This window comes from Pochonia chlamydosporia, chromosome 5 (assembly GCF_001653235.2).
Source record: "Pochonia chlamydosporia 170 chromosome 5, whole genome shotgun sequence".
NCBI lineage: Eukaryota > Fungi > Ascomycota > Sordariomycetes > Hypocreales > Clavicipitaceae > Pochonia > Pochonia chlamydosporia.
Window position 1 is genome coordinate 321990 of NC_035794.1, and position 22399 is coordinate 344388.

The 22399-nt window shown below is 49.2% G+C and overlaps 8 protein-coding genes across 8 annotated transcripts; 3 read left to right on the top strand and 5 right to left on the bottom strand.

The window, feature by feature from the left end:
• Positions 1-123: 123 nt before the first annotated feature.
• On the top strand, positions 124-1317 carry VFPPC_17989 (hypothetical protein; the record flags this gene model as incomplete). Its single annotated transcript, XM_022429654.1, has 1 exon — positions 124-1317. The coding sequence occupies one exon, from the start codon at positions 124-126 to the stop codon at positions 1315-1317; it is 1194 nt and encodes a 397-aa protein (XP_022285292.1).
• Positions 1318-1688: 371 nt separating this feature from the next.
• VFPPC_05420 (hypothetical protein) lies at positions 1689-6377 on the bottom strand (the record flags this gene model as incomplete). Its single annotated transcript, XM_018284619.1, has 5 exons — positions 1689-2598; positions 2644-3847; positions 4053-4933; positions 5046-6066; positions 6119-6377. 5 exons carry the CDS (start codon positions 6375-6377, stop codon positions 1689-1691), a joined length of 4275 nt encoding a protein of 1424 aa, XP_018141392.1.
• Positions 6378-7330: 953 nt separating this feature from the next.
• On the top strand, positions 7331-10261 carry VFPPC_05421 (subtilase family domain-containing protein; the record flags this gene model as incomplete). The annotated part of the gene is made up of 4 exons (XM_018284620.1): positions 7331-8112; positions 8170-9228; positions 9279-9594; positions 9653-10261. The coding sequence occupies 4 exons, from the start codon at positions 7331-7333 to the stop codon at positions 10259-10261; spliced, it is 2766 nt and encodes a 921-aa protein (XP_018141393.1).
• Positions 10262-10397: 136 nt separating this feature from the next.
• On the bottom strand, positions 10398-11201 carry VFPPC_13834 (hypothetical protein; the record flags this gene model as incomplete). The annotated part of the gene is made up of 1 exon (XM_018291606.1): positions 10398-11201. The coding sequence occupies one exon, from the start codon at positions 11199-11201 to the stop codon at positions 10398-10400; it is 804 nt and encodes a 267-aa protein (XP_018141394.1).
• Positions 11202-12137: 936 nt separating this feature from the next.
• Positions 12138-12534, bottom strand: VFPPC_05422 (ethyl tert-butyl ether degradation EthD; the record flags this gene model as incomplete). Its single annotated transcript, XM_018284621.1, has 2 exons — positions 12138-12360; positions 12449-12534. 2 exons carry the CDS (start codon positions 12532-12534, stop codon positions 12138-12140), a joined length of 309 nt encoding a protein of 102 aa, XP_018141395.1.
• A 796-nt stretch (positions 12535-13330) lies between these two features.
• Positions 13331-14502, bottom strand: VFPPC_05423 (hypothetical protein; the record flags this gene model as incomplete). Its single annotated transcript, XM_022428457.1, has 2 exons — positions 13331-14223; positions 14292-14502. The coding sequence occupies 2 exons, from the start codon at positions 14500-14502 to the stop codon at positions 13331-13333; spliced, it is 1104 nt and encodes a 367-aa protein (XP_022284253.1).
• An 818-nt stretch (positions 14503-15320) lies between these two features.
• VFPPC_16153 (P-loop containing nucleoside triphosphate hydrolase) lies at positions 15321-17629 on the top strand (the record flags this gene model as incomplete). Its single annotated transcript, XM_022428997.1, has 2 exons — positions 15321-17303; positions 17411-17629. 2 exons carry the CDS (start codon positions 15321-15323, stop codon positions 17627-17629), a joined length of 2202 nt encoding a protein of 733 aa, XP_022284254.1.
• A 1604-nt stretch (positions 17630-19233) lies between these two features.
• VFPPC_05424 (acetyl xylanesterase) lies at positions 19234-20356 on the bottom strand (the record flags this gene model as incomplete). Its single annotated transcript, XM_018284623.1, has 3 exons — positions 19234-19656; positions 19764-19843; positions 19921-20356. The coding sequence occupies 3 exons, from the start codon at positions 20354-20356 to the stop codon at positions 19234-19236; spliced, it is 939 nt and encodes a 312-aa protein (XP_018141398.1).
• Between the last annotated feature and the right edge of the window lie 2043 nt (positions 20357-22399).

The window sequence follows — 22399 nt, forward strand, 5'->3', positions numbered from 1 at the left end:
CCAGGATGGACAACCGGCTCTAGCATCCGTAAGACTTCTCAATGTGGCCAGATACCAGTAGTTCGTTAGTGTTTTCTGGATTTATTAGGACCTGGCCTTTTCACTTTCCAGTTTCAGCCGGATATGCAGCAATATAACCTGGTCGACTTGGTTGTTCGAGAGTCTAGGCCAGAACTGCATATTACAGCCGATTTTACACCACAAAACTCACTTGGCGTCCTTAGTTCACCTCCCGAACTCTTGCAACAGCTAGTCGTTGAAACACAAGGTGGCAACACTTGCGCTTGCGTTCGGTGTATCCCACGGACAACTATTTGCAGCTCTACGCCCATCGTCGCCAGAAACGACTTGGCATTCATCATGACGTACGACATCCGAGCTGCCGAGGGAGTAACCAACACAACTTTGATAACGAATCTCGCGACGCACATGACCATAGCGGCATTCACAGTCATCGCTTGGTACAATGTTGTCAAACTCAACATCGCCATATACATGTGGTTTAAGAGAAAGAAGGGTCTCTACTTCTGGTCAATGCTCTTATCCACGCAAGGCATCCTTCTGTATTCACTCGCTTTCATTCTCAAATTGTACAGTCTTGTGACTCAATACGTGATTACGTGTACTTTAATTACCGTGGGCTGGTGTCTCATGGTGACCGGGCAGTCTCTAGTTGTATATTCACGCCTGAATATCATTGTGCCTGAGCATCGGAGCATCCCAGCCATGCTTGTTATGATCATTTGGAACGCAGTTACCTTGCAAATACCAACTACTATTCTTGCATATGGGTCTAATTCGCCGCAGCCCGATAGATTTATAAGCGGCTACAGGATCATGGGAATAATCCAGATGACATTATTCTCAGTCCAGGAGCTCATTATCTCTGCTACATATACATGGGCAACGATCCGATTCCTGCGCCCGGTTTACAATAGCCAGGTTCGATCAGTTATGATACAATTGCTGTGTATTAATGTTGCGATAATACTGATGGATGTAGCATTGCTAGCAATGCAATACGTCAACTACTATTCCATCCAAGCAGTTATAAAGTGTGCGATTTATAGCGTGAAGCTAAAGCTCGAGTTTGCGGTACTGAATCAGTTAGTACGCTTGTCTAAGCCACCTCAGGTTTTCATTTGGTTTACAGGAACAGCAATACGCATTACCATCGAGAATAGGGTTGAGCCAAGTCAAACCAGTTGGGGCATCGGAAATGGCGAAAAAGGTTTACCACTCAACGACAGGAGATGGCAATACAACATCGACCGTGATGACAGTTCTGGAGACATGCTAGCGCTTGTCGGCTATTGATCATCTAGAGACTGAGTTGAATATGGGTCTTGTTACCGTCTAATCGAACCGAGGGTTGCCGTCAGTTGTTCCACATTCCCGCGTCTGCGACTCATGACAATGGATAGGACCCGATGGACATGATATTCACGTTAGAGAACATGGGAGCACTACAATGAGATACCAGTCCAGCAAGTTGCTTGATACAATCCCAAATGATGGCAAATTCGGGCGTAGTGTACGGAAAACTGTCAAACACTCCGCCCGGACACTGGCCAATACCATCGTGAACCCCCCAGAACATGCACAAGCCGATGCTCAAGATACCCAAACAGAGATGTCGACAACTGCGAGATCACACTCCCGAACCCTTTCAGAAAATAAGATGGTACCTACCTACCATCTGACAAGCTCGTGTCTTCAACTCTTGATACGATTTGGCCAACTTCCCCGGCAGAGTGGATGGAACCTTCGGTGGCCCAGGACGAGAGAGAGCGTTCGGAATCGAACTGACCCGCGCTGGATCCATCCACGAAATAAACATTTTGGGAAAAATAATCCTCCTCCGCCCGAGCCATCAATGTCGACTCATTCTTGTCAGCGGCTGGTGGATTCAGGTCAAAGCTGCAGAGCTGCAGCGACGGTTCGTGTGGGTTGCGCTTCACGATCGAGCCTTCTACCGGCGAAACTTCCACCTCGACCTCGTAGCCCTCAAAATCGTAGATGATGTGGCCTCCATCGGGGCCCTCCTTGAGGGTTGGAGCCACACTTTCAGCCCATTCGGCAATATGGGAATTCCGTTCATTGACAGTATCGAATGTTCCGACGGGTTTGTCTAGGCTGATAGGTTGGTCCATAGGCCAAGGAAGGGAGCGGAGAGAAAAGTCATGGACATGCTCCAAAACATGTTCCTCCAAGTCCAATGAATCCTGAGACCCTTTGGCGTCGCATATGGGACATGTTGTAATCCACGGCACGTCGATTTCGACATCTGAAAACAATTTATCGACATCGCCGGATCTAGCATATGGGTGTTTGAGCTCCAAGAGTTCGGCAGTTGAAAACAATTTCCCCCAAAGACCAAGATCCCTTTCTGCGTGCTTGGACAACAAATGACTTTTGATGTCAAGACGAGACTCGAACATAGGAGTGTCTCCGTCGCAGTCAGGGCATTGCCATTGACATAGATGGTCGTTCATAACATGATCCTTCCACTCCTTTTTCGTTGCAAAGAGATCATACGGCGTAGGACAGTTGTTAACAACACAGGTGTAAGGACGTAGGTCGTTTGCCAAATGCTTTCTAGTTTCATCAGCATCCTGATCAAATAGTGAAGGATTTTCTTACCTCCAACGACTCCTGGCCAGTTCAGTGACCGGAAGAGCTTGACAGCAACAGGGGCATTTGACCAGATTCTGATCTGGGCTCCGTGGAGCATGCACTCTGGGGTATTCAATTGTTGGCCTGGCCCGAATTGTTGTTGGAAATCCTTCTTGTTTCAAGTCTAGACCGGACGCCGACGGCGCGTATATCGTGGATACAGTTAGGCTTTCAATCGAGGGCCTGTATTCCCTCAATTTGGAAGCAATGTCTTCTATCGGGCGAGCTTCTTGGTCTGTGTGGATTGTTGCCATTGGGACAGGCTGCTGTGGGATTGTGGTATTGGAAGCCTTGGTGGAAGGGCGCTTCAGCCCGCCAGAGAGCTGCTGAGCTTCCATAAATCTGTGCCGGCGTCGCAAATTGGCCTCCACTAAACGCTCCTGGATCGGGTCAAGTTTTAGTTTGGCGAAGTAGTCAAAGCTTCTCGTGTCCTTGTCGATATCTATGGGGCCTGCAGTAGGCTTTGACACGAGTACGGCGGAGAGATGTGCTCTGAGGTCGACATATTTGTCCCTATTCCTATCGAATGAGGAGTCTGTTCCGGGAAGTTGAATGACTTCTGCGATGCCAAGCAACTGCGCGGATGTAGGGTCAGTCGTGGATATTATAATTGCTCCAGCACAGGAACGAGGGAGCATGTTCTCCATCCGGAGATATATTGCCCCATGGGCCTCTAATCTGTCAAAGACCATGATCCAAAGCCCTTCGTGCATCCAAGAGAGGTAGTGCATAAGTGCTTTGATACCACATCTAGGCATGTCATATTCTCCTCCTGGTTTCACTTCGATGAGTGTTTCCAGAATTTGCAGATATGACTTTTCGATGGAAGCTATGCTTCGAGCATCAACCCAGAAAATTGACCAGTCTTCTACCCGCTCTTTCAAGTCATTGACTAGCGCTATTGTAGCTGTAGTGTTCTTGCTAGGATCAGGCCCAGTAAGGATGATATTTGGCAGGAGACTCAATTGTCTAACAAGTGCCACGTCATCCCTTGTCGGCTTCCTGAACTTTTCGCCGAGAGGCATAGGGCTGTTTTTGTACTTATTCGAGTGCCTGGTCAGGTCGGTGTCCTTGGTCAAGCCAGTGTCTATCATTTCCGCAATGTCTTCAATTTCGACTCGGTCTGGGCCGGGAGACGGAAGTGGCAAATCCATGAGATACTTGGCCGTTTCTAAGCTTTATTTAGCCAAGCTCCATTTACAGTCTGTGGTCAAAGGTATTTGAACATATCCAAGCATACACTAACACAGCTCAATATGCCTCAGCACACAAAGCGATATGCGATACCCGTCCTTGTTCAAATACTTCTGACCTCCCACTGTACCTAACCATACAGTTGGCTTGGTGTATAACGAATGGGTGAAACTTAGACTTACTTTTGAGGCGAAGGAGAAAAAACGAGTATTCTTGTATTTCGCGGATATCCAAGTCCAAAACCCGCTGCATTGCAGCACTTAAAATATTCTGCTCCATCTCAAGTGTGGTTCTGGAGTTGACGGTGTGGCAGGCCTCCTGTAGATTGACGAGCGGAGGATTATACGTTTGGGGTATGTAGTCAATTTGGTAGGAACGAAATCCCAATTCCACAATATCTCGACATTTTGCTAGATTTCTTCGGGCTTTCTGCTTGAACCTCGGTTCAAGTTCTTGGAATTTCAATTCGAGGTTGCCAAAGAGTATCTTCCTCACTATTTCTTTGGGGATAACGGCATCATCTGGAGTACTGACATGGACAGTCCAACCGTCTTTCGTATACGACAGTAGACTGGCGCTACTCGATGCCTGAAACGAAGTGCTGTCTTTCTCATTCGCTGGGGCAGCGTCTCCAGGAAGCGCTCGAAGCGCGAATTCGTGTAAGTGCTTCAAAATGTGCTCGTCAATTCCTGACCTCAGCTCCGTGGGCTCGGTTTTACACAGCGGACACTCTAGTGGGCCAATGAGCTGTCGCTTGCTGAGTTCCGCGAGGATATCCCGCTGAGGTGCTGGTTCAAGGCTGCCGTGCTCTCTTTCTGTGTGGGCCAGCCAGCTTTCGGCACTGTCAAAGAATACCAGAACTTGGGAATCGGGCTGACCGATCTTATCAGACTCAGCGGTCAGCTTAGTGTCAGTTGAGCAGGGAGTGCAAGTCCATTTAGTTGAGGAATGCTTTGCTTTCATATGCGCAAGTAGCTGATCTGCCTTGAGGTACATATCATTGTCGTTGCTGCACTCTTCCATAATGCATGAGTAGGGTAGAATGTCTTGAGCGACGTGTGCCCTGGGATGTATCAGTAAAAGAGAGATTGCCAAGACTGAACGACAAGACCTTGAAAGCAATGTCTTGTCGTTACAGGTACCTGTATGGATGCCAACTAGCCTCTGATACTTACTTCCAACTTTGCTCATTCTTCGCATACGATTCCGGCAGTTTATCACCGCAGTACGGACAGATCAGTGTGCCGTTTGGCTGGGGCTTTGGACAACCTGGATAAGCCTGTGATTCTCCGATCTTTGTTATCCCAGATACCCTTGATGGCGTCTTTTCCGCAGATAGATCCGCAGCATCAAAATTCGGGCCAACATCGGTAGCCGTTACTGCGGCAGTGTAGATTGAGCGGGTCTTTTCGACTGGTGCCTCATGCACTTCAGGAGCAATTTGGGTGACTGGTCGACTTTGTCTTTCTTTTGCTTTAGAGGATACAATGCTTGTAGGAGGAGCTTGATCCACCGCAGCTGGAGCCTTGTCTGGCTTTTGCATCTTGACTTCCTGGGGTCCTTCCACTGGAGCGAGGTTCCTGGTGGCTCGTGCTTTGGTGAAATATTCAATACGATGTTTTCGGAGAACATTTGCTCGTATGAGTTTCCGCTGGACGGGGCTAAATTTGCTGTCATCATAGACTCGTTTCATCTTTTCTATGGCCGACAAACCCTGTGCGCCATTGTCGGGAAAACCAGAGTTGATGATGGTTGTGAGATGCCGACGGAACGCTTGGACTTCTTCCGTCTCCTTCAGGGCCTGGTCCGCCCTTTCAAAGCGGTATTTGGCGCCGGCTCTCCGGATTGTGAGAGATATTCTTGTCAGTTGGTCTAGAATAGTTCTGACATATGAGATGTATTCTCCAAGGGCCGAGTCATTGGTCGAGGTTGAGCCGGAGTTGCTCAAGGCATCGTCGTTTTCATTACTCTCGCCTTCACGACGGTCATCTTTGCGACTCTCATCTTCATGATTCTCAGAGTTAATGAGCGCATTGGCTGGTGAGTCTGATCTTGTCGAGGAAGACTGTACTTCGTCGGATTCCTGTGCGCTATCCGAGTCTTCCAACTCTCCCTCCCAAGCGGGGTCATCGTCCTCTTCCAACTCAGGAATATCATCTGCCAAGTCTTCTGAGTTGCCATCTTCAAGCTCTTTCGCTTCGAGCCTCACAGTTAGCTACAGAGCTATTGTTGGAGTCCAGAAGCTCACCATAGATAGCCAGTGCGCCTTCAACAGAGGTTTTCAAAGCATCGAGAAGATTGCAAATGGACTCTCGTGCGTCTGGATAGTTCCTCAATCTGTGACCCATCCCCGACTTGTCCTCTGACGTGGCTTTGATAGTGGAACACCACAGGTTAAAGTCGACTTGTGCCGACCGCATCCATGTATGCCCTGACGGCGCGTCGAAAACCTTCTTACACGCCTTTGCGCTCCTCGCTATGTCAGTGGGTATCGTGGCGTCATCCATGTTTGCAAGGGGTTCGTAGTGTGTGCTGACATATATTGAGATGTGTTAGCATAGCCGTGTGTGTTGACACATATTCAGATGTATTGGTGTAGACTTGGATGTGGGCAAATACTTTTTATTACAGTCTGTAAATCACATGGCCAACCGTCTCAGTCTAGTATTCAGCCTGGTGGCTGATCTCTCCACGGGAGATCGATACGGTTGGAATACGGGCCGGGCCGCAAGAAATGGCGTTGGTGATGGTTCCTGGATGCTCGAGGATGGAGAATGGTGCGGCTGAACCCGAAAATGAAGGTCGACTCTCAACAAGCTGTCAGCACTTTGCAAAAAAGGGAGTAATAGTAAATGAGATAACCAAAGGCACGCGTTAAATATATATCATCTATTTTTAAGCTTTTTGTTGCGGCGCATTTTAGCTGCCTAAGGTCGCACCCTAGCAATTGATAGCTCAAGGCGCTTCGAAACTCAAGGCCAAGATTGAACATTGAAGGTGGGTGAAGGCCGCTGGCGCCTGAGGCAGCATCTTTCAACATTGAATGTTAGCTGCAAACACGACTAACTGTCCTTGACCTTTGGCAGCTAAAATGCAATAACAACTATATTTACTATTACTCCATCAGTGCTATAGACTGAGAATGTAGCTAGATGCTGCCTCTTGGTAGATTGTACGATTTTGCAAAATCGATTTAGCTTGATTCTGCGTCGCTTAGCTAATGTGCCATCGTACCCGACCTCCAAGATCGACACTCAAGAGACCGTCAGCTTGACTTGACCAGACTTGACTTTTCAGCGTTCACAGCTGACCACTCCGAAAATCCAACCCCGCTCCACTTCCTTTAGAGTACGCAAAACACATATAGGTATACACTAACACATTTGAGTATACACTAACACATCACAATACGTTATAGCACACACTGCGATATGCAATATCTTTTTCCAGTCAACTGTCAATGACCTCCCGCCCTGAATTTATGGACGTCCATGGCCAGAGACATCAACTTACGCCTTCTTCGGCGATATCCTTCGCTCTCAAAGTCCTGTCGCCTTTTCATAACATCGTCAAGTCGTTGGCGCGGCCTTCACCAACCACAAGTGCAGCGCAATCAAGTCGGACTGCTCTGCCTCGACCTTTCTTCGCTATCCTGGGGCAATATCTAGAGGAAGCTGAGAAACGCATCACGCAGTGGCATGCGGAGGGGTGCCCTAAAGGGTCCTCAGAGGAGAAGCAGGTCCTAAATCTGCTCACTCTGCTTGAAGAGGCAACGAAAGTGACCCCGAATTTTCAGAGAAAGAAGCCCTCTACGTACAGTCGGTCATCCTATTCCAATCTCGAGGCCATTCTTCGCCGCTCGCCGCTGGAAAAACGAAACGACGCAATAAAATGCGTCAAAAAGTTGGGGCATAGGGAGAGACAGAGCCTTCAGGCCGAGCTAGAGAAGTTGGGGGAGCTAACGGGGGATAAATCACGAGAGTGCCTATTAGACCTGCCCACAGAGGGCATCAAAGACGCCGACTGGGCCGAGTACGTGCAAGAGCTGCACTCGATTCTCGGCGAGGCATGTGCCTGCTCTTTGGCGGGCGACCCTGGTTTCATCGCAAACGTAGGGTTGGCACCCTACGAAGTCGAGAAAGAAAAGGATGCAGTACCATTTAGCCTGTTCATTTCGCATCTTCATGCCGATGAAACTCTCTGGTGTTGGAGGGAGACTCAGATAAGTGTTATTCTCCAGAGGTCTGTATCCAAACTAATTCCTTTTTTACGCTTTGTATAATATCTAACGATATGCAGTAAATGTATCCCAAATCATTCCCATATCGCACCCGAGGAATTCTGCAAGCTCGTTCGGAAGCAGACACTCAGTTATCCGGTCCTCAGAGGCACCAAAGGCAGCCTCACAAAGGAGAGAGATAATCCACAGTCCATCATGGTTGTCAATGAGCCTAGCGTGTCCCTGGGCAATCTACTTGACGGGAAAAGGCTAAAGAATGACGACGCCTTGCGGGTCAAACTCTCTTATCTTGTCGCGAAAGCCGTGTGGCAATTCTACGACTCCCACTGGATGTCCGAGGCTTGGTCAAAAGACACGATTCATTTCATGAAAGAGGAGAATATCATAGACCAATCAATCCTAGTATATCTCCAGAGACCCTTCATCTCGGCCAAGATAGGCCCCGGTAAACAAGATCCCTGCACTCCCTGTTCATCAAAGTCCGGGACGGATGGGAAGCCGGTACCTGCATGTCTTCACAGCTACCCAAAGATCCTTTCTCTGGGAATTATTCTTCTGGAAATCCTCCGCGGCGAAGGAATCGATAGGTTTCGCATGATGCAAAGATTCCGCGATAGTGAGGGTAACCTGCACAAAGATGCCGATCTGGTTATCGCTGGCTTCCTGATCGAATCAGAGAAGAAAGGAAAAACTGGGAAAGACAAGTACATCAGCAACATCAGGGACCTTCTGAAAGAGGTAATCGACTTTTGCATCAAACCAGACGTCGAAAAGCTCGGTTGTGACCCCAAGGAAGTCCGCGCAAACTTGCGTACCCACGTCGTTGCACCGCTGTATCAGCTCTACTCCAAATCGTGTCCCGAGAACTATGCTCCAGAGCCGATTGAACTGTCTCTAGATTCGGGTTCGAAGGGAGTCCCATCGGTGTCTCAAAACCAAGGGTTTGGAATGTCGGCACCTCTCACTGCCTCAGACCAGCAAAGCTTTGAATTGCGAAAAGTCCAGCATTCTGACCCCATTCGATGCAGCATCCCCTGTTACGATAATATTGCTAACGATGATGGCATCGACGGTGAGCTGCAGCACGAAGAGAACGAGGCCCAGGGAGAAGACGCAAGGTGAGTACAAACAGAAACCTGTCACAAACCAAACCCACTGACTATATTAGCCGTCGACGGACCGATAAATGGATCGAGGGATTCCAGAACTTGCTAATAAAACACAACATCGAGGCTCTGACTGGCCCGAATGTCATCAAGGTTGCCATAATTGACTCTGGGATAGAGTACAATCATCTAGAAGTGGATCTAAGCCGCATCAGGGACTGGAGATCTTGGATCGAAAACAGTGATGCTACAGTTGACAAAGTCGGCCACGGAACGCATATTGCTGGTATAATCTTGCAGCTCACCACCAATGTTGAATTGTACATTGCCAAGGTGACGGACACCAAGAAATTCAAGAGGAGGGACCTGATCACAGAGGTACGAATTTTCCACGTCCTACAGTTTATATGCGCAGGCTATTGCTTATACAAAACAGGCTATAAAACATGCCAGAACAGAGTGGAAAGTAAACATGATCTCCCTCTCCTTCGGTTTCGACGAGCCTGATACGGAAGAGAGCCGAGAAATCCAAGCATGCATCAACGGAGGAATCATGGTGTTCTCCTCGGCGTCCAACGACGGTGGCGAAGGGAGTCGAACGTACCCTGCCAAATACGACCACGTAATGTGCATCCACTCGGCGTCGCCACAGGGAATCGTCGGCCCAAGCAACCCGAGTGCTATAGATCAGGAAAGCAACTTCAGCACCGTTGGTGAGATGGTCAAGTCCTATTGGCATCTGCCGAAAATCGAAGAAGAGGGGCAAGATGAAGGAAGGGCGTACGAGTTCAGGTACCAATCCGGCACGTCGATGGCTACTCCTGTGGCTGTCGCGATAGCTGCATTCATGATAGGCTATCTCCGCAAGTACGCAGGGGGGCACAAATGGGGGATTGACCCGTGGACGCCGTTGGGGATGCAAAAAGTATTCGAGAAAATGAAGGAGAAACGTGGTGGATACGACTGGGTTAGCCTGCAGAGGTATTTCCGTCACAAAAGGACAGTTGGGGAGGTTTTGCGCAGCCTGCAGAGAAAGCTAAGATGATGCATGCTGAGACGAGACTTTATGATGTATGATGAAGTATTCAGCGGTAGAGATTGAATTGCATTTTCATGTCAAGCTATGAGTGATTCGTATCTCGTTACACATGCAACACCATTCCCTGCTTTCGCATGCCCGACTACTCAAGAATGAGTTCCTCCACCGCAACAGGCTTCTTAAGCTCCTGAAGCGCCTCATCATCTGAATCCGAATCATCAGCAGCTAATCTCCCATCCTGGACATCCGGTCCCGAATCGCCCAACTTCAGCACCTGCGACCTAAACTTGGACGTCGTCACCCTTCTCAGTTCCAGCGCAAAGATCTGGTTCCTACCAGACTTGGCCTTGAAGACCGTCGCCTTCTTCTTGTGCGTTCCCGCGCCGACCTTTGGATTCGCGACATCCCCAAGTGGCATTCCCGCCACAGTAATTTCTCCAATCGGGACCTCAACGTGCCCATCAATCTGCAATTCTTGCTTATTTTCAAAGTTAATCGTAACATCTTCGCACGTCATGATGCCCACCACCACCCACACAGGTTTAAGATACGGCCACTTCATCCACTTGGGAACCGTCTTCGCAACTGCCGGGTCGGCTTTGCGCTCTTCGAAGAACTGGTCGTGCTGCAGCAACCGCTTGAACCGGATGAATTTTCCCTCTAGATGCACCTTGTCCTCGTTATCGGCGTTGATGTTGAACCCTGCGACGGACCCGAGCGAGGCGGTGGCCGAGACGCCGTCGCCCTTGCTGTTGGTGAGGTCGAAGTCGGTGAGGCATCCTTCAGTGAAGTTGAGTTTGTTCCATTGTGCTTCTTGGACGGGGCAGTACTCCCATCCGGGGTTGAGGTAGTGTTTCACGAAGGCGCCGACGACTTGCTTTTCGAACTTTTCTGTGTCCAGCCACGATTGGTACTTTAGGATGACGAACTCGGGATCGCCTTTCATGGTGGAGCTTGTGTTTGCGGAAGCTGTAGTGTGATGGTGCTACGCATGCAATTTTGCATGAAAGGTTGAATGAAAGAGCCTAATTATCACCACATGGACCAGCAAGGTGTGAGTTGAGTCCTTCGAAGCAACTCCTCAACTGATCGGCCAACTGGTTGGCCACAGCCCCTCAGCCAGCCTTAGAATTCAGTCCATGTCAGCCAACCAACCATCAGTTTCTTCAATATTATTTGACGCCGTAAGCAACGTGCATTGGTGGATGTGATGTGCAAAGGCCTTGTGAAGAGTTGTGTTGTGATGAGACACAATGCCAGGCGCTCAAAGGTGAGACGAAGTACGGTCATCAGCATGAGGCCAATGGAAGGGCAGGATCCAGATCTCAAGCAGGTCAATGAATAGCAGGTGCGGGTGTTCCCGCAGTCTGTTCTCTCCACACCCGCAAAATGACGCTATTTTCCAGTCCGTCTTAAACTGGCGCGGTGTCATGAGAACATTGAATGTCTGGTGCGGTGGCCGAGAGCAGATTGCAGTCTGTGGTAAAACCATTTGCCTACGTCCAAGTATACCCTAATACATCGCAATATGTGTTAGTACACACTGCGATATGTGATGTCTCTTATGACATAGAGTTTAATACTTTTGACCTGTAATGTATTTGGAGTAGAGCACCAAGTTTCAAGTTGGGTCTCCGCCATCCATGTCCATCCAGTGCATTCACGCAAGAGCGCCAAGACATGTTGCGATGACTAGCTCAACCACGAGACACTATAACCAACTTGGCAAGCAGGCGGGTTTAGCTACAGTGGGAGGCACAAAACATGAACTTATTAGACTTGGATGAATTAGGCGACGCGCAATTTCTCAGTGCCGAAGCATCAGATTAAAAGTCATTGTCAAGCAGAACTGAAAACATTGATTGTACCATACGCCTCAGCCCTAGGCCACCTTCTCAACAGCCTGGATACCTCCTTTCAAGACAATCGGCTTGGCAGTAGTAAACTTGGGGATGTCGCCAAACACCGCAGCAGAGTTGGGTCCCGCCCTCGCAGTCTCGTATGCAGCCAGCGACTCAAACTTGAGGATAGCCTGGATCTGATAAGGCAGATCAGCGGCAAACTGGGTGATTTCCCAACTCTGTAGACCGTCGCCGCCCCAGGAACTAATAGATGAGAAGTGGTCAGTTCTCGATGTTGTGGTGGATTGCCGAGGTTGAGCGGCAGCTTTCGGTTGGAGCTACAACTACTTACGCTGATACGAGGGGCATGTGTGTTTCCAAGTAATACTTGAGATCGAAGTCGTGGCCCGAGGGGTACAGGATGGTGATGGAAGCCATTTTGGTATTGGTTGTGGTGGTTGGGAATGTGTATGTTGAAGATGGTATTGGGATTGATGTCATGGCAAGATTGGAGTCTGTAGAACCAGACCCAATTTAAGAGGCCGTTTATCTGGTGTAACTGACTCATATTCTGACATAACACCGCAGACGGGGTTCAGCTGCTTCCATCATTGGAACACAAGGTGGAATTCGGCATGCAATTAAGATGGAGGAAGAAGTTACCCCGCTCCTTGATCGGATCAATTGATGGAATCAGCGGAGCGTTCCTTTTTGCTGGTCAAATGACCCAGCGGTTGTTTTTCCTCAATAGCAAGAGAGCATCGGGCTTCCGTTGGCCGAGGGTTTAAGTGCTCTAACGGATATAACTTTTACGCCTGAAAGAGAGTCAAGATTTAACATGCTCCGAAAAAAAAGAAAGAAAGAAAGAAACACATACATAATCTTTGGTATTGTTTACCTACGTGAAAATTGAAGCGTTATATTCTTTACTATCCTATTAGCATTTTATTGCAACCTAACCTCAAACCGCATAAACGAGCACCCCTCTGCACGTCACGTTCAATACTGCCGTTGAGAGCGTTTATAGGCAAGCTCTAAAAGACATTTATTTAAAGCATCGACTTCCTAAACAATCAAAATCCCATCATGAGAGCCTTAGTGAATGTTCACCTAGCTCTATAAAAGGGAAAACTCCCTTTTGAATAAACTGCCTTTGACTTATACAACAAGACACTTACGCACTCACAACCACAGCACACTTACAGACATGTATTATAACACACCCGCAGACTTATTAAGGGATGTGTTGAGGAGACAGCCCGGGAACAACCGGGCTGCTGATGGTGTCCCCTGTTGGCGATAGCACCGGTCTCCTTCTCAAGACCAGGACGGGATGGTGGGTTCTATGGTGTTGAGAGGCGATGTCAGGCAAACCATCCGCGCTTGGGCCCGAACCCGTTTCCTCTGGACAGGTGACGTCCTCGTCCAAGGACTCTACGGTATCGTGCCTCGTTCCGGATTCACGAATGTAGCGCTCCATCTGCGCGCTAGTCGAGTCTACGGTGGCCTTCTCATAGTTGATAAACTCGTGTCCAGCGTGTCGTCGTGAGTGGATTTCGAGGTCAGTGGCGGAAGAGAAGCCAGTCTCCATGTCTAACTTGTGACAAGGAATGCATTTGTAATAGGCCCTGCGATCAACAAATGATTTGCAAGTGGGGGAATGACTTGCAGCGAGCATGTCGAAATCCACGGCGGGCTGACCGTTGTGCGACACCCGAATGGCACAGTATCTTCCAACTTCGAGAAAGCAGTACTTGCAGGTAAAGCCCCACCGCTTGGGTTCTTGAGGGTTACAAGCTACAGATAGCTCGTCGGCGGTTGCCATGCCAAGTTGACAGAGAGTTGCTCCATGGCAAAATCTCAGAGGCTGACCCGGGAGCGGCAAGGGCTCCCGGCCGTGTTGGAATGTGTAGCTGCCGCGATCCATGAAACTGGCCAGAGACTTCTCGACTTTCTTATTCAGCAGATCTATCTGCCTAAAGAGTGTCTTTGCAATTACTTCGACATTATCTGCGTCGGTTTGTGCCTGAGCACGGAGTGCTTGTGCTTGCAGTTGTAGCTTAGAAAGCCTTGACCTTAGGCGCCGGAGCGAAGGGGACAGTGCTAACACTTCATTGTATAGTTGATCTGTTTCATACACCCGAGTCAGTGGCTGACTTGCCTTGAAAGGAACTCTAGATGGGTCAAGTTCCTACCATCTAATTTGTACCCTAGAAAGCTACCAAATCTCGATGCAAGAGCATTATATTGTCGCATTAACTCCAAAACGCTGTTTGGCGCGCCAGCACACTGACCGAAGTGCCCATCTGCTTTGTTGGGCAAGTATTTTACTACTAGGTCATGGATTGCCGTACTGGCCGAAATAAGAGTGCAGATGGTCGCTATGATTGTGATCGGATCGACCATGTTTGATCACCAAGAGTATAAGTAAGGACAAAGAGGACCCTCTGAGAACAACGAAGAGATCAGAGAGACATAACCTAGCAATTATGGTACAGCTGGCCTATTTTCGTGGTCAGATTTGCTTATATTGTAACAAGAGAAGGAGTATTCACTTTCATTCCTGACCACTGAGACCCCGAATAAAAGTCTCTCAACCAGACCCGCCACCAGAGGTCCATTCCGAGCACACCAAACACAACTGCCGAGTTGTATCTCAACCATTGTGGCAAGAAGTGCCAGTAATTCCTTTTTTTTTTTTTGAAACTGCGCCTTTCAGGTAGAGATCAATACTAATACCTGCCATGGCTGTGCATCCATGGCAATATTTCTCAGCTCGTCTGCCACCATAAGGCGCATTTGGAGACCACGCCATACAGCTAAGGAGCTTCATGCTGTTTAACAGGATGAAGCCCAAGCCCCCGCGGCACAAAAGTGCCGGTTGTTTCTTCTAGACCGCAGCTATCATAAAATCGTCAAAGGTACTGTTTGGTGAGGCTGTCCGGCTGAGTTGCGAGTCACAGGCGCAACGCCACTCCTCTTTGTACAGATGCTGACGTCCACAAGGCTGCGAGTCTGGACCTAGTAGACCTGTGTCTAACATACGATGGGTCTTTTTGATGCTTAATGTCGCGCGAGAGTGATATACCGGGCTCTTCCGTTGCAGAACAAATACTTGGAGCTCCTAATTAGAGAGACAGGTTGTTTCCGACAAGTGGCATTCTCTACCGTCCAGTTGTCCCTCAATATATACCGCCAGCGCATGACATCAAACGTTATATGCGATGGATAGTGTCCCAAGCCATAATGGGCTTAATGGAACTCAGCGAACGGGTCCAGGCAGCTTATTTTCCACAGAGGATTCGGAGTACACCGGGTTCCTGGACGCTCTCCAACGGCTTCGTGAACTGAACATTCACCACGTACATGACCTTCCTCAGATTATAGTTTGTGGGGAGACGTCTGTCGGCAAAAGTTCTGTTCTAGAAGCAATCATTCAAGTGCCATTCCGCCGAAGACATGGAATTTGCACGAGGTACGTCACGCAAGTGACAATTCAGCCGAAATCGCCCAAGTCCATCACCTTTCGCATCGAGCCCGACGCCACTCGACCGGAGCATGAGATCGCTAGTTTGAAAGCCTTCCCGCAGTTTGGTGACGGACCGAATTCTGCCGACGACATCGTCCAAATGATGGAGATGGCGGACCGGGAAATATTCTCCGGTAGCCGAGAGAGAAGCGATATTGCAAATGATGTGTTGGTTATTGATATTTGGGCGGAAACAGGGACACACCTCACGCTTTTTGACCTGCCTGGACTCATAGCCAATGACGAATCGGGTGCTATCGAGGCAACCGAGCACTTGGTCTCCAACTACATGGCCATGAAGCAGTCTATCATCCTCGCCGTGGTGTCGGCCACGCAGCACGTTATAAATGCCAAAATTCTGCAGCGGGTCAGAGAGCACGATCCAGACTGGGAGCGCACACTTGGGGTTTTAACAAGACCAGATGTTGCCGAAAACACGGGCAAGCACGACTGGATCAAGGTTATACAGGGGACCCATGAGATATTTCAATTCTCTGGTAGATGGCATGTCATTCGAAATCGGACAACAGAAGAACTCGACAATAATACATTAATGAACGAGCGCGACAGACTGGAAAACGAGTTATTATTCCAACCACCATGGAACACGGTGGATGCGGAGTTTTTGGGTATTCAAAGGCTCCGCGATCGACTCCGCTCAAAGCTGTGGATGGCAACAAAAAGAGAGCTACCTCACCTTCGGGACAAGCTCAAGACCAAATTAGTTGAAGTGACAGAAGACCTCCACGATTTACTTGGGAATCAGTTCGAAGATGACGATTTAATGCGTGTCTTCCGATCAGCGGCGATGCGGTTGCAGAATGTCACCCGTGATCTTGAACGTGGCATTTACAAGAGCAACATTCCGGGCTTTGCCCTCAACCCAGCCATTCCCTTACGAGCCCGCATTGCTGAGCTGGACGACATCTTCTGCGATAACATGCGCAAGCGTGGTCACGCCTGGAGGACACCGAGTGAACTCTTGCCTGCCGACTCATCGGAAGGCGATCCAGTCTTGGCTCCTGGGCCGATCACTGCCAATGCGACGGACAGTGGGGGGTTGCCAGAGCCAAGGGACGTCAAAGACCTTGAGACGGAAATTTCAAATGTCGTTAGGATGTTGCATGAGACTCGTGGCACTAGTCTGCCGACATTCTTTGACCCAGATCGTATAAACGAACTTTTCTGGAGCATGTCCGCGCCGTGGAATAAGATAGCTCACGCTCACACTATGAACGTATATCGGTGTTGCATGGAATATTTCAAAGCCGTCACCCCGATTGCATTTGCACCCAGTCATGATCGACTCAAGACCGAGGGGTTCAGAAATTCTACCAAGGTAGCAAAGAGGTTTGTTAGAATGTACGTCATTCCGGAGCTAGACAGATGCCTCGGGGAGGCAGAAGAAGAGCTACAAAGGCTAGAGAATGACAGGAAAGACTTTACAAAGAATGGCACTTTGCAGTTTTTGAAGAACCAAAGGCGTCATCGGCATGGCCGTGAGTTTCGCCGAGTCATGCGAGCAATGAATGGCGGCCAAGATTGGACCTCTGGCGACGGTGGTGAAGATCGCCTAGACCAGACTACGTATGCGCAACGTGCCCAGAATTATACTCCAGCACAGACGGATGGAGTTGTGGCAGAGGACTTTTTAGCGGCGATGCTGTCGCACTACGTGGTACGTTCAATGTTTCTATTACCACCTCGGGGCTACGTTCCCGCGGGGGGGGGGGGGGGGGGGGGGCAGCTCTCCACGCAATTTCCTAACAACTCCTCGTGCTGAAGATCGATCGAGATGTATACATTATGAACGTCCTGAAGCAAGTTGAAGAGCGCCATTTCCTACGCCACCTGGCGACGATTGTTCCACTGCACCTCGACATCAATAGGGTCAAAGCATTCGTCCTGGAGAACCGGATTAACGAACAGAAGAGGAAACGACTTGAAAGTGAGCTGAATAATTATAAAACTTCTCTGTCACTACTTGAAGAATTATTGGATTAGGTCTTACAGGGGTTGTGTATCCCTAGAGTTCCGGCCCTTGATAAATAGCAAGAAAATACCCCTTGAAGTTGTGTAGCATGCTGGAGACTTGGATGTCATCGCAAGTCATAGCATTCACAAATGCCGTTACTCAGCTTACATCTCCTAATTTATCGATTCGCCAACATGACATTCAATAGTTTTGTTGCTTTGCCTTTGCTACTATTGCAGTGATCGTAGTGTGGCGCCGCATGAATCATCCGCTGATACCTTGTTGTGAGCTCAAATGCCGGTAAAGCGCACGATCCAAGCCAGTTATATGCATAAATATAGATTTCTGTTCTCTTTGATCTTAAGAGAATAGCACTAGTATAACTCTTAGTAAAATACTTGATGTAAGAGTTACTTCCCATGGCACTCACCAGCAAGACATCAGCTCCTTTGTCAACTCCACATCCATGTTCAGAACTCAGAACTGGTACTCACCCACTTGCTACAACGAAAATGCCATTGAATAACTCTGGGTAATAAGAATAAGATGCAGCTATATTTTCCCGCTGACACACAAAAACGTATCAAATATTTGCAGTCTCAAGTCACTCTCAGAAACAATTGACACAATGCACGACCCTTCAATGCATGACATCGGCACCAGCTCCGAAACAGACTCACTCCACTACGAGCGGGTACTGAACATTTGAGCCGTCTGGTTCAGCGGAGCACTAATTTCGCATCTGTGCGGCCGTCAATTCTAAGGAACATGATCCCAGTGACTCCATCCGGACCGCGCTGCCGCATACAAGCAAATCCGTGTAAATCAATGGCATCAACGAAAACACAGCATGCAAATTGCCATGAATCTCAGAAATATAACAGCATGCAACCACCAAACCCACAGTCACCAAAAATACTTACCCCGGTCAAAGCCATAAATTGATGGCAAATCTTCGGCTACATCATCGGCATCCCCGCGCCGGCCGAACACCTAGACCAGGTTGCAAAAAGCCCCAACCGAGATTTGCTCCGGCCATCTCCGCCCCAGATTGGGACATGGGCCCCGGCGCTATCGAAGTGGCGGCGCTGAAAGAAGAAAGTGAATTATGTTCGCAGGAGGAACGAGTCTGGGGAATCAACTGAATTGTTGTCTGGGTTGGGGGATACTGTAAATGACTACTGCTGGGCATGAAGGCGCCAATATCGTAGATACATTGGCATGAAGACGATAGATCGTCGGCCTGACGTGTTAGACACGAGTTGTCTCATGTTAGTCTGTGATCGACGAAAAACCGCCGAGGGGCTTTTGGCTTGGACAGGGATCATGGGTTCACTCCGCCTTCACAACGTCAGTGAAGGCTTACGCACTGCACAAGACGGAGGCTTTTATGTCCGATCGTGACACAGATAGGTCAGGCGGTTGATTAATTTATTGATTGATCTAGTGTTGCGTGTACACGTCATCATTACTAGCCAACGCTGCATCTAATCGTGCATGCAAGTTACAAAGTTCAAGATTGGTGGTATTCAAATTCCAAACAGACGGCCCCCAACGAGATTAATGCTTGGTGTATTTTTGTTTCTGCCTCCTTTTCCCTTCAAAGGAACAGCATCTCCGACCAAGCGGCCATTTACAGTCCCTGGACCAGGGCAACGACGGCAATCGGCAAAGCAAGGTACAGTCCCTTTCGGCCCACCCTCATTCCTGAAGCAGCTCCGGGAGTAGCAGTCGTTGAGGTAGCAGCGCCGCCCGATGCAGTGGGGGATCCAGAACCGGTGGGCTTGGCTGTGGTGATAGTCGAGTTTCCGCCAGTGGGTGCGGCGGTGCCAGTGGGAGCAGAGGTTCCGGTAGGTGTGCTGGTAGAGTTGCCGCCACTCTTGCCGTTGTACTGGTCAACAATGAATTGAATGATTTGGTTGCCATACTTGGAGAAGTATTGGCCGTGGACGGCCCTGTCTTCTCCAGTGTCGCAGTAGACATCGCCCGTGTCACACCACGAGGCAATCTTGTTGGCGTATTTCTTGCACTTGTCGCTGTTCTTGCGAGGGAAGAGCTACAAGCACATTTGTCAGTGCACTGCCAAATGTATACTTAAGTACCGACTTTGTGGGCCATGTTGTTGCAGAATTGAGTCTACAGGCGTCGAGGGTTGTCACTTACACCATCTTCTTTGCTGGTTCCTCGGTCGTAAGGGACGTTGGGAACGTGAGTTGGGTCACCAAACAGGGCAACCGCGACAACTAGATAACAAAAGCAATTTAGCATTTGCCACTCACGTACATAGTAATCATAGCATGGTGAGAAATATTCGTCTTACCATTGTCCATAGCGCTGGAAGAGACGCCGGAAGTGGTTTCGAAACCATCCTCATCGGTTCCGCAAATCGTGTCCAGCGAGACTTGGGCACCCTGGGAGTATCCAATGATGGCAACCTTGCCCTTGGGGCAGCTTTTGTGGTAGTCCTCGAGGAGCTCAGTCATGTTCTTGGTGCCATTGCCGACAGAAAGAGGGTATGAGGGGTCCGCGAGGGTGGCCGGATATTGGAGGGCGACAACCTTGCTGCCGTTGATTTGGGCGGCGACTTTCTTTCCAATCAAGGTACCAGCAACGCCAATACCTTGCTGCTCACCAGTTCCACGAGCGCTGATAATGTAGAGGCCTTCGGCGCAGCCCTTGGGATCATCACCAACATCAGTGGCTGGGATTGTTGCACGAGCAGCAAGCAGGGCGATTGGGGCGAGAAAGTGCTTCATTGTGAATGATGTTGAGAGTGCGACTTCGTTATGTCTGGGGTGTAAAGTCGAGTCGTCGACAATCTCGATTGCTGTACAGTTCGACGACAGTACGCGGCCCTGCTGGTGAGGATGAAGGCTCCCAACAACACGTTCTACCCTTGCTTCACTGAATTTTGGCCGACAACAAACATATATATGTGCGAGACGAGAGAGGAAGGGAAAGACAATCCCGAAGGGAATGGAGGCGGACCCGGCCTTAAAAAGAAAGCTTCAGGTCGCCAAACCAAGGCAAGCCTCCGGCTGGGCATTGCCTTGACCAAGCTTGAGACCATGACGGCGGGCCACGTACGTAGACGCCGGCCGGTCATGGTGGGAACATGCACCGATCTATTCGCTTTTTGCCAAACGAAGCAGAACTAGCGGAGGATGGCATGCGAGACCATCGGCCACTTCGGGATGGGCTGCGTTGGCTGTGCTCCAATGTGCTCCACGGTTGTAGATTCCCTGTGGCGGGGACCAGGCTAGGTTTAGTGCCTTGTTTACCTAGGCCATTGAATTCCACCAGACCCAACCTCCAGATGCTGGTCCATTGAAGACCTGCGAGCAGACTGCGGGAGGTGAGTTTGTGGAAGAGTTTGGCTGTATTAAACTGATGATTGAGAATGAAGAAGTGGATCAGAGTTGTTTGGTAACTTTTGCTAAACATCACGATATCCAAGACATGGAAAAGCACAGAAGTGAAGGACAGAAAAAGAGAAAATAAGCGGCTGGTTTGATGCAACCGAGCTTTTTGTGCCGCTAAGCCGTGCCCACGCCATGGTCGTACCTTCTCCAGATCCTCACTGATCTTGCGGAGGAAAAGTGGCGCCACCATCGAAAGGACCTTGGACCCCGGACAAATATTATGCACACTGACGCCTAACAGGGAGTCTGGTCCTTGCAGACTGGGACTGGGACTGGGATTCCCAGGAAACTTCACTGACAATATTGTCAGATCATTGAGCTTCAGGGCTGGCCGCGGAGGTCTTGGTTTGTAGGCACTTGTGTTTGTGCCAAGCGAACACTCATTGCCTCACGCCATAGTCGCCCGTACCCTCAACGACCAGATGTCCTAGTGATCAAAGTATCGACTCTCCCCCATCAAGTTACTTCTTCAATTTAGCTCGTCCGCGCTGAAGGATAATACAAAGAAACATTTGAACTCTAAATCATCCAAATGGAAATTCCATTCCTCGGTTGCATCCATTGTCGACACGAGCCCCGCTCAATCCTTGCCCACCATAACCCACCAGACTTACTGGCGCCACCACATGGGGAGGCTTGGATCGCATACATGCAGACATGGATGGTCTTCCGAAGTTCAAACGAGCACTTGAAGCTGGTCACATCATTGAGCCATTCCGGTTGGAGCAAGACTGAGGTCAGAATTGTCAATTCCACCAGGAAAGCCGAGAAATACTATCTCTGCTACACCTAGAAAATTTCACGAACAAGTTCCTCACGCGGGGAAACACTCCAACTTTGACATGGTCCCGATCTGACCCTCAAATGGTGGGATAAAGACCTTTCGCAAGGAACTCTTGCGTCCCTTACCCTTGGAACGTGGCGCTATTCGGCATTCACATGCAAAGCCTCCCATGTGTAGCTCGGCATCTTTGTCCGGTGCGTGTCCAAGTTTCTGCCAGTTGACCTTTCCCAGTTATTGCATCTCTTATGGACTGAGAACGCGTTCTCAATTGATTATTAGATTGGAGTGCCTGGCGCAATTCCCCATGGGGTCAATTGCAATGGGTGGGTTGGGGAACCTGCCACGAGGGAATATGCAGCCACCTGCTCGCCTTTAATGCAGGCAATGCCGGCCATAAGTTAAGGTTCAAAGTCGATATAAAAATAAATTAAGAAAGATTTCAAAAAATGAAATGAATATGAGTCACTGATGAGCTAATGGTCAATTAAGTGTCCTGAGGGTGATTGACTTTACCCCGCTGTATGAGAACTGGTGGTCATGATGAATGGCAAATCCGCTCCTGAGCAAATTGACCAGACTTGATAGCTCAGTTA